Below are 13,309 nucleotides of genomic sequence, written 5' to 3' on the forward strand. Positions count from 1 at the left end.
GGAATTCTCAGTCAGACCACTCTAAGTTTTCATGCCAAGCGGTACAGTCTGCTGCAGAGTTAGTTGACAACAAATTTCTATGTAGGAGGGTAAGTCATCTCCATACCTCAGTGTACGTGAAGTATGAAGCTTATATGTATATATATGCACTATTCTTGCTGTCAAGTTTGTGCAAAGTTAGCGTGGTCAGAGTCTACGGTTTGTCTTGTCCTGAGCAAGTAACCTATATGTTTCTCTTTACCACCCCATCTGACCTTAGGAAAAACAGCTAGAAATATTTGTTTTATTAAACACAAGCTTTCATTTAACTTGCCCTGTTAGTATGTATGTTAGTATGGGACAAATCTTACATCCTAAATTTGACTCCCCGATTTCCGATTGAGCTGAAATTTGCATACATATGTAAATGGGATGACAATGCAATATTATGATGACATGGAGCTGATCTGATGATGTAGACAGGAGGTGACCATGGGTACTCTGTAGATAAATATAGACGCCTCCTGCCCACACTGTGGTAAGGAGGAAACTAGCTTCCATCTACTAGCAGAATGTATCATGTACGCGGCACTGCGATATAATACATTCGGTAGAGACTCACTAATAGAAAACGAACTAAAGGACGTCGAACTTAAAGACGTCCTTCTGTTCTGCAGGCTGCAGGAAAACAAGAAGATTTGAGGAGATTGGTATGGGAATGCCGCCGGGACAGTAACCTGCAGCTCCAACTTCAGGGAATTGGGCTGAATGAACGCAACACGCGATCGACAGCCCGCCTGCTTCCGGCCGGGCGTCCCTACACTACATCTACATGGGTACTCTGTGATAAAACAACGTAAACTAATTGTGTATGGGGTTGTTAGGACTGCCTAAATGAGTACCTATTAGTTGCCTGTGGAAAGAAAAGTACGGTCATCGACAAACGCTTGCACCAAAAATGACTTTCGCAACGTTCTACTCCAAAATACATCATTTGATACCTATGGAAGTGTCCTACGTGGGCGATCTCCGAATGCCGTTGGGCAGCCGCGCCGCACCGCGTCGCATTCGCGAGTCATCGCCCACGTAAGCCGCGCTGTAAGACTATCACACTATACAGTTTGTCTTGCCCCGAGCAAAATAAACTATGTTCGTCTTACCCTACGAGTACCTTATCTGTATTCCGTTTAGTACGGCGGGAGAAACGGCGATAGGTGCAAGGTTAGTTAACGAATACTAATAAGGTTCGTGAGACTAATAAAAAAAGTTCTAGGCTTCACAGTAACACCTAGAACATACCTCTCGCGTCGAATGGTGGTCCATATGACAGTATATTATTATATGGAGCAAAGTGCAGCTTTTTTGACTTGAAGGTCTTTGACTCCGCATCCAATGAGAAGGCCACCTAACTGTATCGAAGAACTTACGAATTTCTTGGTAATAATATCTCCGGTCTTGGTATATAATAGCGACGGTTTTTTTTTTTTTTATAATGGAATTTTTTTACGCCCCCTTTGCCATCTGGTTGAGATTACATTCCATAGTTAAAGACCTCAAATTCATACATCCAGGTAATTATTCAATCTAGTAAAACTTTAAGGATTTTTTTTTCCAATTATGGCCTGGATGCGAGTCCTTTAAGCTAAGTTTTTGTTTTGTAATGTTCAAAACTTAAGAAATCAGTTCAGACGGCCATTAAAAATTTATGAGAATCGCAATTCGAATTCGCGTTCGAACCAATTTATCTATTCCGTTAAAAAAACACGTAACTTAAGCAATCACTACGAGGCTAATATTTCGCCGACGGCTAAACAAAGTTTGTATAACATGTTGTTGTTCTTCGGGGTAAACGTCGTAACTCTCATTTCAAGTTTTATTCCAATTTAGACTTTATTATTTCATCAATTAGGTTGAAAATTAATTTAACAGTGACTTTGAATGAGCAGGTGTAAAGTTATGTAAGATACGCCTTGCATTTAAAAAGCGAATTGCATAATTTAATGAGATTAAGATGCTACACACTTGTGCACTGGCTACCGGGTGCTCAAATGAGGACATGGGTTAGCAAGCTACTGAAATCTGATTATGTAATGTTTTCTTTTAATTATATGTTATTTGTTGTTCAGGAAATAAGCCGAGTCAGTCTTTAACCTTTAGCCGCAGGACTGCGCAACGAATGACTGCATTTTGTCGGAAATTTTCCACGGCAAAAAAAAACATCTTATTATAACTTAGTGCAAAACGCCTTTTTGATGGTGATGATGCCAAACATAGTGATTATATGCTCTTTGATGATGCCATTATGGGGCGTTGTCTAAATATCCTCATTGATAGATGTCAAAACGTGACCTTAGTAAAAACTTAAAAAAACATTTTCAGTGCCATTTTTACCATAACATTAACTTTTTATGCACGAATACATTAAAAAATTAGATTTTTTTTGGCGAAATTTACTTAAACTCATCTAACATTTTTCCCTTCTTTCGGCCTCAGAAGTGCGTGGTTCAAATCATTCGGGTTCCTCGTGTTACATCGTGTATATTTCGGTATCTTTGGAGTGTGTGCTTAGCTATAGCTAGGTAGATATCAGTCGGGATCTTACGGTATATTAATATATATTATCGCTCAGTCTGTGACGGGCTTTATGGGTCACCACACCAACGCGAGGAAAATACTAATGACTAGTGACTTCCAAGCGTCGGCGTAAAGTGAACGCTATGGCTGCTGCTCGACGCGACGTTGGCGCAACTGCGCAGCGACGCTATTTTCCATAGTGCTGACTAGACGATGACGCTCAAAAGACACTTCTGTGGTATTCCTATAACGTTATTAAAAAATGGATGTTTTTTATACTACGTCAGTCGCAAACGTAATCGCCTGGTGGTAAGCAGTCTCCGCACACCTGGGATGAAGCAATTCGAAATACACGCATTTAGAACCAAATAAATAAATCTAATTTGATTGGCCCAATGACCGGTACTGATACCTTATTTGACGACGCTATATCAGGGCTAAGTAAATAGACCCTTGGCAGTGTGGGGAAACAGCAGCGTTCGGGCGTTGTCGGCTACGTTCGGCTCAGTATTGCTACAAGCCATTACTAGGGTTGGCAAACCTTGACGTTCCTTTGCGTGCACAACTACACATATAACTTGAATTTTGACAACCCTAAATAGCCGAAAGGGATAGTGCCATACATTAGAAAGGGACAACATGATTCGTCCCTGAATCGCTGTCAGACTTCGGTTTTGTATGTAGTTTCCTTTCTGTGCTCAAGGTCCAAATAGAGTATTTAGTGGATATACTATACATAATAACTTGAGATTAAAATGAAAACGAAATTCAATGCGACACAATGTTTATTTACAATAAAGATACATTATTGTAGGTATAATTATGTGGCTTTCCATTAGAGAAGGGTGGAGCAGGTATGGAACGCCACATGTCGTCGGGGATAGTGAATGGCCTTGGTGCGTAGGGTGCGAGCCCCAAGGCCGTCCTGCTGTGGCAGCATGTTTCCATTTTTATCACTTATTACTATGCCCGTCACTTTCGCGCTTATATACTTGTTAGAGCGTGACAGGCATGGTGATAAATGATAGAGGCGACCATCTTAGCCCTTCTGGTGTGGTACAGTTTATGCACGCTCCAGAATACCTAGACAATCATCTCTGTGTACCAGTTTGTTTACCTGTGACTAAAACGGACATAACAGAGCAAAGCAAGGTGTAACCCCCCCCCCCCCCCCCCCCCCTTATAAGTAGCTGTCAATACGAACAACGAATTTATACGACTTTACATATCTAATACAATGAATAATTCTATAATATACTTACAATAATTAATACAATTAAACGGCATATACAAAAACAACTCAACTTTAAACTGTTCTGATTATAATATTCATCTCTAATTATAATAATTTATTACTAATAATTGTATTGTATTTTTTTTTGTTATAGCTAATTACATCTAAACAGAGTGAAATTATTCAGTGCAATAATTTATTATATTATAACTTAAATTGGCATTAATATCGTAGTGAATGATATTAGTTTTATTTTACATTAATTGAGGGGTATAGAATCAAAGTCAGCTAAATCCATATCAAATCAAACTATAATTTATGAATGCCATTGTAATCATCGATCAAATTCGAAGTGCAATTCCAAAGTTATTCAGTATCAAGCTCAACGAATTACTAAAAAATATACTTCAAAATATTGTATTAGTATCAAACAGCTATATCCCGTATGGTTGGAAACGAAAACAGCTAAAATCGTGATCAGCCAATCACAGCGTCCTTTTTCTTAAAAATGGCGGTAACTTCAAAATGGCGACTTCTATAGTAAATAGCGTTTGCGTGTCTGCTGTTTTCGTTAAACTTTTATGGTAATTAAGCTGATTTGAAGTTAAAAAATCGTGATAAGTTAAATTAAAAAATACAATGGAAGTGCCTATGATGGAATCTTCGCAAGGGAAAGGGAGGAAACGCAAGAAAAATCCAGAAAATTGGAAGGCAAACAAAGCCAAAATTGATAGGTAAGTTTCAGACTAGTGATGTACTTACTATGAAATGATGGCTCATAATTTCGTTAAAAGTATGACGCGAAACGCTGCTTTCCGTTATAAATAAGAAGTCTGTGATAAAACTACTAATTAGTAAATATAAAAGTTTTAGTCTTTTTTTTTTACAGATACTCAGCAAAGTTGTTGCCTGAACGAATTACATGTAATCATGATAGTAAAACATACGCACGTAAAAATTAAAAGTACGCGATTTGCTAAACTTTCATCGTTCGTTTTACGCAAAACCGTTAAAAAATAACCAAGATGCATTAATACTAAAATGTTGTAAGGTAAAAAAAAGCCAACGAAAGCGACCTACTAAGAATACAAGCAAAAATAGAGATTTTACTATAAAATATAATATATATGTAAAAAAAGAATTGATTCCAGTTTGCCAGAAACTATTTTTGAGCACGCTTGCTACTTTGGGTTTTTGTTACTTCCCTGACATTCTTCTTTACGCACATCACTAGTCATAGTATGTCATCACTTTATTATTGGGATCAAATACAGCTATATCCATTCGTCTTAGAAACAAAGTCAGCTAAATCCAAAAGTTGGTATCAAAAGCAGCTAAATGAAATAAATTAAATTCAATTAAAAATTAATCGTAACTTTGATCAGTTAGTGTGTAGTTCCTGGAGATATCATTCTTAGCAAGGTTTTTGGAGTTTTCTTCATACAGCGATCCAAAAATAAAAAATAAAAATAAAAGTTTTATTCCTTTCATGAAAAATTTACCAAAATGGATTTAGCTGACTTTGATTCTATACCCCTCAATTGTACCTACTGCCGTTCTCGAGAACGTTCTTCGTTTACTATAGGGAATGTTCTCGCGCGAGAACAGTTCTCATACAAGCCGGGAAACGCTCTGGAGAACGGCACAACTATAAATATACCACATGTTTTGAAAAGCGGTATATATACTGAAAATGTAATACACTATGAATAGTTACAATAACCAGACATTGGACTTTTGGGGGTAAGATCAAACCGGTCGAGAGTTCCTATGCCGATAAACCCAACTAGAGTCAGACCACACTAAGTTGGCAGCGAAATTGATAGCCCAGCCTGCGCATGTGTTAAGTAAACGTCATAATTTCATAGAAGTTTAAAATAACACTTGGACTGTCTGGGCTGTCAAAACCGCTGCCAACTTAGCTTGCTCTGACTCTATCGATTTGGTTTCGCCCCCAAAAATCCGATGTTTGACAATGACAATACCTGTTATCGTTAAACAACACATTAAAAATCGGGTACCGAAATAGCTTTCACCCTGTATTAAAATAATTATCATAATTTTACATTTAATCTAAATATACATTTATATGATGCTACAAAAAGTTTTGGCCGAATACCGAGGGTCATCTTGTCGGCCGAGGCCGCTAAGGTTTCAGTTGTATCGCTCATAAGTAGTGTACGTAGTCAAAAGACAAGCAAATCTAGCCTACGATCAAAATAAAATCGTTTGCCAGCGATAAATATTCAAAAATATTATTTTATGAAAACAGCTTTCCGAGAATGCATTTTAAATATTCATTATTATGGTTTGAAGTACATTTTAACTATGCCTATTTTTTTTCATAAGTACGTGTAATTGGGTATTCGGTATTCGACCGAATAGTACGCAATAGTTGACCGAATATTCGGCGAAGTCGTCAAATACCGAATAGTTGCCGAAAATTCATGGCATCTCTACTATTACTGTCACCTGGCTAACGGGATAAAATATCATTAATTCAATGATTCACCCAGGAATACTTCGACAAACATATTTCCAAAACGACCCCGGCTACGAGTTGGCATTTGACATTTACTTTAGCAAACTCGATCGCATTCCCTCTCTACCAATACATCAGTGCGAGCGAGACAGACTGGGATCGATATCACGCACTCACTAACGTAAACGTCACTCGTGGTACGGCTAATATACTATGGAGTGTAGAATTAAAAGTAGTGATATTATTATCTCCTATGGTAGAACTACTGCAAAAGTTTCTGCCTGTCAGCTATAAATAATAGTTCCAAATCTTTCCAGAGTAGCGCTAGAGTAGCTAAGAACCTAGGCGTTATTCACGGAGTGAAGTACGCTGTCTATGATTTTTTTTTTTCAAGTATGCTTTGTATTGTAGCGCCACCTATTTAAAGTTTTTTGGTGACACTTTTTGGTACATGGAGATTGATCCTTGCCTCTACCTTCCATATAATATACGTTACAAGCTAGTACAATGCAACGTCACCCATTGGAGGGTCAGACGGGGAGATAGTCCAGGCGCCCCGGGGACCCCGTTGATCGGTCTACTAGTTAAGCATAGTGTGGTTATCGTAGATGTTGCGTCGCTGCTCGCGAACCTGTTGTAATAATTTATTTAGTTAGATTTTACATACATTAGAGACAACTATATTATTTTATCTACACACATATCATAAACCCTCTATGATGCCTTCAAAATCCGTAAATAATGGCCAACATTACGATAAACTGTTTTGTTACAACAAATTTCTTATCTGTGATAATGTAGTTATAGCTTCAGAGGCTTCCACTTGGCCTGCTGGTGAGTGACTCGGTTCAGCACGTTGCTCCGGACGGCCATAGCCTGGCCTGACGCTCCCGCGGTAGAGAACTCCTCCAGTAACTCACCTGTCGCTTCCACTTGTTTTTCTGGTGAGTGACTCGGTTCAGCACGTTGCTCCGGACGCCCATAGCCTGGCCTGAGGCTCCCGCGGTAGAGGACTCCTAGAGTAACTCACCTGTCGCTTCCACTTGTCCTGCTGGTGAGTGACTCGGTTCAGCACGTTGCCCCGGACGTCCATAGCATGGCCTGAGGCTCCCGCGGTAGAGAACTCCTACAGTAACTCACCTGTCGCTTCCACTTGTCCTGCTGGTGAGTGACTCGGTTCAGCACATTGCCCCGGACGCCCATCGGCTGGCCAGAAGCGCCCGCAGTTGAGGATTCGTCCTAAAACAAATGAAAATATTTTATAAAGTTCAAGTCGAGTGTGAATACAATTATTAATAAAGTATTGTACGTACGTCTTCATTGGTGTGCTCCTGATAAGATGCCTTGGCTCGCTTGTTGATGAGCGGGTCCAGACATATCAGGAAGCCCATGTAGACCACCAGAAGCATTATCACCCAGATAACTATTATCACCACCACCTGGAACGGAATTAAAACTTTTAATGAATAGCACTACCTAGTTAAAAATTATGATACATAATTTAGTTAGTTATGTATATGAAACTTTAATTGTTACAAGCTATATAATACATAAATATAGTATAACAAATATAACAATGAAATAATATCGCCAAATCATCACTCATCAGTTTAAGATATCTTGAATAAAAACAATGAAATTGGTGGAAATAAGTTTTTTGTCAAAAATATATTTTTGGTAAGTACAGCTTTTACTGCTGACTGTACTTTTCATTCAACAGGCAACTAATACTCATCGTGACAATTCTGACAAACCCATTAATTTGCGTTGTTTTATCACAAAGTTCCCATGGCCACCTGTCCTGTTCCTGTCTCCATCAGATCAGCTCCATGTCATCATAACATTGCATTGTTATTCGATTTACATATGTATGCAAAATTTCAGTTGAATCGGAAATCGGGAAATGGGTCAAATTTTGGATTAACATTCATACATACTGAAAGGGAAAGTTAAATTAAAGCTTGTAAAGAGGGCTCCGGCCCCGCACCTTCCAAATCTCCGGAACACCATTATTCCGTGATGAGTAAAGACTCATCACGGAATAATGGTGTTCCGGAGATGTCTTTACATACAATTTGTTAATTACCTTAATGATGGTGGTGTTCCTGTTCTCGTACTTGCACTCGCAGCGAGGACAGAACTCCTGCTCCCGTCCCTTGATGAGTTCTCCCACTTGTGGCAGAATCACCCCGTCGCAGTTACTAATATACAAAAAAAAAAACAAAGAGATAGTTTGTATAATCGAGCTCATAAATATGTATACTTTACTTAACCTTAATCCAATGCAGTAAGGTGAAAAAATGTATTCATATTTATTGAATGTAAGAGCCAATCGATCTTAAAGAAATTACCCTTTATTTTCTTTTGTAACAATCTCCTCTTTTACCTTGTGTCAACCGCATAGAAACCAGTAGGGCTAGGATGGTCGGTTCTTTATCACATTCTAACAAGCATGTAAGCTGATGTGCCTCGGCCGAGGCGGCGCGTTCAGGCGAGGAAAACGCGTGCGCCTCCTCGGCCGAGGCACGTCTACACTGGCCGGTTTGTGCGTGAGCAAATTGCCTCGAACGTATGCTCGCTCTGTGTGGACCCTCTTATTAAATAATTAGATAATACATATCTATGTTATTAAATAATTAGATAACATAAATAAAGCGCTGGTGGCCTAGCGGTAAGAGCGTGCAACTTTCAACCCGGAAGTTGCGGGTTCAAATCCCCGGCTCGTAACAATGAGGTTTTCGAAACTTACGAATATCATTCGCTTTCCGGTGGAAGGAAAACAACGTGAGGAAACCGGACTAATCCCAATAAGCCCTAGTTTACCCTCTGGGTTGGAAGGCCAGAGGGCAGTCGCTTTCGGAAAAACTAGAACCTACGCCAATTCTAGGGATTAGTTGCCAAGCGGACCCCAGGCCTCTATAAGCTGTGGCAAAAATGCCGGGAGAAGAAGAATTAGATAATATATATTATTACATAATTATCATTTTATATAACTAGTTGTCAGTTTCAGACTTACCATTTATTAGGGTGTACATTTGCAATGTAGAGTTTCCTGTCCGACGTGGTGTTGTTACTAGTTGAGTTGTTGTTGAGGACTGCGGAGGGACTCGGACACACACACTTGCACCGCTTATCTTCATAGGACTGCCCCTGTGGTAAAAAAATTAGATGGTTATGGTTTCAATACCAAGCCACAGAGAAAGTTTTTGGCAAAATTATAATTTTTGATACAAGCTTTTATTGGTCTTCCGTAGGCAACTAATACTCATCGAAATAATTTTAACAACCCCAAACACAATTAGTTTGTGTTGTTTTATCACAGAGTTCCCATGGCCACCTCCTGTCTCAATCATCAGATCAGCGCCATGTCATCATAATATTGGTTTACATATGTATGCCAAATTTCGGTACAATCAGAAAGTGGGTCAAATTTTGCTTCCTAAATTTGACCCACATTACCATAAAATGTAACCTTAGAGTGCTCACTCTATACATCAGTTTCCTTACTTGATAAATAATAAGTTGTATGGGAGGTATGGTCCATCATATTTTACATATAAGTTTCCGGGTCCTGCGTCATAGGTGTATATACAATGTAAGGTCCGACCGAGATCTCGGTCTCGGTCTCGGCATTCTCGGCCAAAAATCGAGCCGAGATCTCGGTCTCGGCTCTCGGCCAAAATGGGCCGAGATTCTTGCCGAGACCGAGAATAAGCAATGAGTTATCGTTGGGGAATTTGAATTTTCCGCGCACGAGCGCCGGGGTCTAAGCCACTCGTTGGTTGCATCGCCCGGTTGGTGTGACGTTTTTAGGGTTCCGTAGTCAACTAGGAACCCTTATAGTTTCGCCATGTCCGTCTGTCTGTCTGTCTGTCCGAGGCTTTGCTCCGTGATCGTTAGTGCTAGAAAGCTGAAATTTGGCGTTAGGTACAGTCAAGTATATATAAATCAATAAAGCCGACAAAGTCGTACATTAAAATATAAAAAAAAATTTTTTTTTAGGGTACTTCCCCTACACGTAAAGTCGGGGTTAATTTTTTTTTTTGCTTCAACCCTACAGTGTGGGGTATCGTTGGAAAGGTCTTTCAAAACTAATAGGGGTCTTCAACAAGCATTTTTTGATAAAGTGAATATATTCGGAGATAATCGCTCCGAAAGAAAAAAAAATGTGTGACCTCCTCCTCCTGTGTAACCCCCTCTAACTTTTGAACCATAGGTCCAAAAAATATGAAAAAAATCGTGGAAGTAGAGCTTAAGAAAGACATTAAATGAAAACTATAGCGGACATGATCAGTTTAGCTGTTTTTGAGTTATATTTTTGAGTTTCTCCCATAGTAAAAAGACTTACTTTAATTAGGTACTGATTATGCAAATTTGCCTATTTGTTTAACTCCCGTGAAAGGTACCGTTTCATCCCTTGGTTAATAATTTACTATACTTTAAGCTCCAGTTTAGCTTATTGTGACGGAATAGTAACTACGGAACCCTACACTGAGCGTGGCCCGACATGCTCTTGGCCGGTTTTTTGTGATTTAAATTGGTTTCATAGCCACATTTTCAGCCAATTACTTATCAAATACTAAGTGTTGGGATCGGATAGGCGCGGTTGCAAGTAATGACTTGTACATTTGGTTTTTTCGTTTTGTGGTTGTTGTTATTGATGAATAAATGAGTGTATATTTTGCTATCGGGATGTAACCTAGATTAACTTGTTGTGAGTTGAAGATGACACTGGCTGGATATTTTGATACTAAATATATTTGTGTCAACGGGAAAAAGCAAAGCAGTAGGTAAATACAAAACGAGACCTGTGGCGGATATTTTGGGTTACAATATAGAACTCTTTATTTTGATTATTGTTATTTTACCTCTTTTTGTGCACATCCGTACTAAAAAAAACCGGCCAAGTGCGTGTCGGACCACGCATAATGGAAGGTTCCGTACCTTCATACAATACAAAAAAGCCGTACAAGCAAAAGAGCGTATGTTAGTGGCACTTTCGTCGTTTTAATAAGAAGATCAGTTTTTTTATAACTCTTAAATGGCTTAACCGACCATATTCAATATAATTTTCCTGAAAAAATATTTATTTAGAATTTTTTTAATGGTTTTGCTCTCCCGGTTTAAAAGTTAGAGGGGATTTTTTTTAAAGCGATTATTGTCAAAAGTATTTACTTAATCAAAAAAACGTTTTTAGCAACCTTTCTGTATTTTTAAAGACCTATCTAATGATGAGCCACATGATATATTTTTTTACATTTATACGGAGTATATATTTGAAAATATATTTTTAATTTTTTTTTTCGAAATTAAGAAGCGACTTACATAATACTTACATCTAGACCTACGTTCCAACTTTGGTTATAAAATATACCGTATAGTTTTTGAGTAAAATGGCTGTGACATACGCACAGATCGACAGACATAAGGACATGACGTAACTACCCTAAAAATACTATTTAATAGCGCTACGAATTGATTATGATAACTTTATTCTGATAAATCGTCGAATTACGATTATAAAAACAATTTCAGTGCAAAATTCGTATTTTTCTCTATTTTACAAATTCTCGGTCTCGGCCGAGAATCCCATTGAATCTCGGTCTCGGTTTCGGCCGAGACAAAAAAAGCGTTCTCGGTCGGACCTTAATATAATGTATATATATAAAGGTGTTGTTGTCTAAGTACCCACAACACAAGCTTTATTGAGCTTACTATGGGACTTAGTCAATTTGCATAATAATGTCCTAGTTTAGATTTATTTATAGAGTGAAAACTATAAACCAACAAATATCTAAGAACGGGACTTACGGGCACTAAGAATGGTGCTAGTTCAGTGGTGTCACTTGCAAATTCGAGCTAATCATACACTTCATGAAATCTAACATAACTAGTTGTGACCAATTTGTAGTTTTGAGTTGAAGCATTAGCCTGCACAACTGGCTGGAATTTGTTTGCGTGACACTGCTGTGCTGGCCCCATTCTTATTGCCTGTAAGGCCCGTCCTTAGATATACGTCAATGCTCTAAAGTTACCTATTTCTCCATGACCAAGCTTAATTAGTAATATTATAAACCGAGTGTAAAAGAGGACTGGGTCTAAGAGAATATGAATCAAATGGCTCATGACTCCAGTTTGTAATTTCTGACCTTCAAAGTCACAATATTTTTCATCTCATTTAGCGGGAATTGCGTTTTAAATCAAAATAAATATCAATTTCGACCAAAACAGCCATTTTTCTAAATTAACAACAATTTAATAAGTATTAATACATTAAATATTAATTAATAGTTTTTAGTAGTAAATATAAATTTAAATGCATATTGGTTACTACAAGGATTAAAGTGAAACCCTTTAGGTACAGTCAAGTGGGGTGAATAGGGACAGCTGGGGTGAATAAGGAAAAAACTTAAAATATGATTTACCTGTCAATTTCTTAAGACATACTTACTTAAATTATATCAATTGATTGAAAAATAATATTAGATTTCGTATGATACAATTAGTTTGGGTATTTTCTAAGAAATTGTCAGGTTAATCATATTTTAAGTTTTGTCCCTATTCACCCCGTTTAATCGTACAGTCATCAATTATTTTTAATATAGCTGTAGGTATTTAACCAGAAATCATGTTCAATAAATTTAACATATGCATGTTTTTATCACATGATTCGACCCTTTGATTAATAGATTAAAAATTAGTCGTAGATTAAAAAGTAAAAGGTCAAAAAAATTGCTACAAGTGTTTTATAAACGATTTTCCTTGCCTTGATTACTTGGCTTTTCAACAAAATAAAGATAATAATAATCACATATCATTATCACAAATAATCACTATGTGACAAACATACACTTACCGACACACAGATTGCGCCTGTAGCGGCCAAACCGAATATAACTAGCAGGCAACGCATGTTGCGGGATTTAATATTAATAAGTTTCAAAGGTTCAATAACAAATTTCACAGAATTTTGTAAAATAAATTATCTTTCTCGACATCAATACATAGCTGCCATTTTGATAGGTTTGTTTGACATTTTG

The 13,309-nt window shown here is 37.8% G+C and overlaps 1 protein-coding gene across 1 annotated transcript; it reads right to left on the minus strand.

Moving 5' to 3' along the window:
- Nucleotides 1–5,327: 5,327 nt before the first annotated feature.
- On the minus strand, nt 5,328–13,308 carry LOC133526668 (uncharacterized protein CG1161-like). Its single transcript, XM_061863377.1, has 6 exons — nt 13,126–13,308; nt 9,286–9,419; nt 8,356–8,470; nt 7,583–7,708; nt 7,410–7,508; nt 5,328–6,900 (listed from the first exon to the last, which is right to left on the minus strand). The coding sequence occupies exons 1-6, from the start codon at nt 13,180–13,182 to the stop codon at nt 6,850–6,852; spliced, it is 582 nt and encodes a 193-aa protein (XP_061719361.1). The 5' UTR covers nt 13,183–13,308; the 3' UTR covers nt 5,328–6,849.
- Nucleotide 13,309: the final 1 nt, after the last annotated feature.

Source organism: Cydia pomonella, chromosome 1 (assembly GCF_033807575.1).
Source record: "Cydia pomonella isolate Wapato2018A chromosome 1, ilCydPomo1, whole genome shotgun sequence".
NCBI classification, from domain to species: Eukaryota; Metazoa; Arthropoda; class Insecta; order Lepidoptera; family Tortricidae; genus Cydia; species Cydia pomonella.

Coding starts and splice junctions, on each gene's coding strand:
- LOC133526668 (XM_061863377.1), bottom strand. CDS start 13,182: ATGCGTTGCCTGCTAGTTATATTCGGTTTGGCCGCTACAGGCGCAATC. Junction 8,471..9,285: donor AATGTACACCCTAATAAATG/GTAAGTCTGAAA, acceptor TTTGTATATTAG/TAACTGCGACGGGGTGATTC. Junction 6,901..7,409: donor AGGACAAGTGGAAGCGACAG/GTGAGTTACTGT, acceptor TTATTACAACAG/GTTCGCGAGCAGCGACGCAA.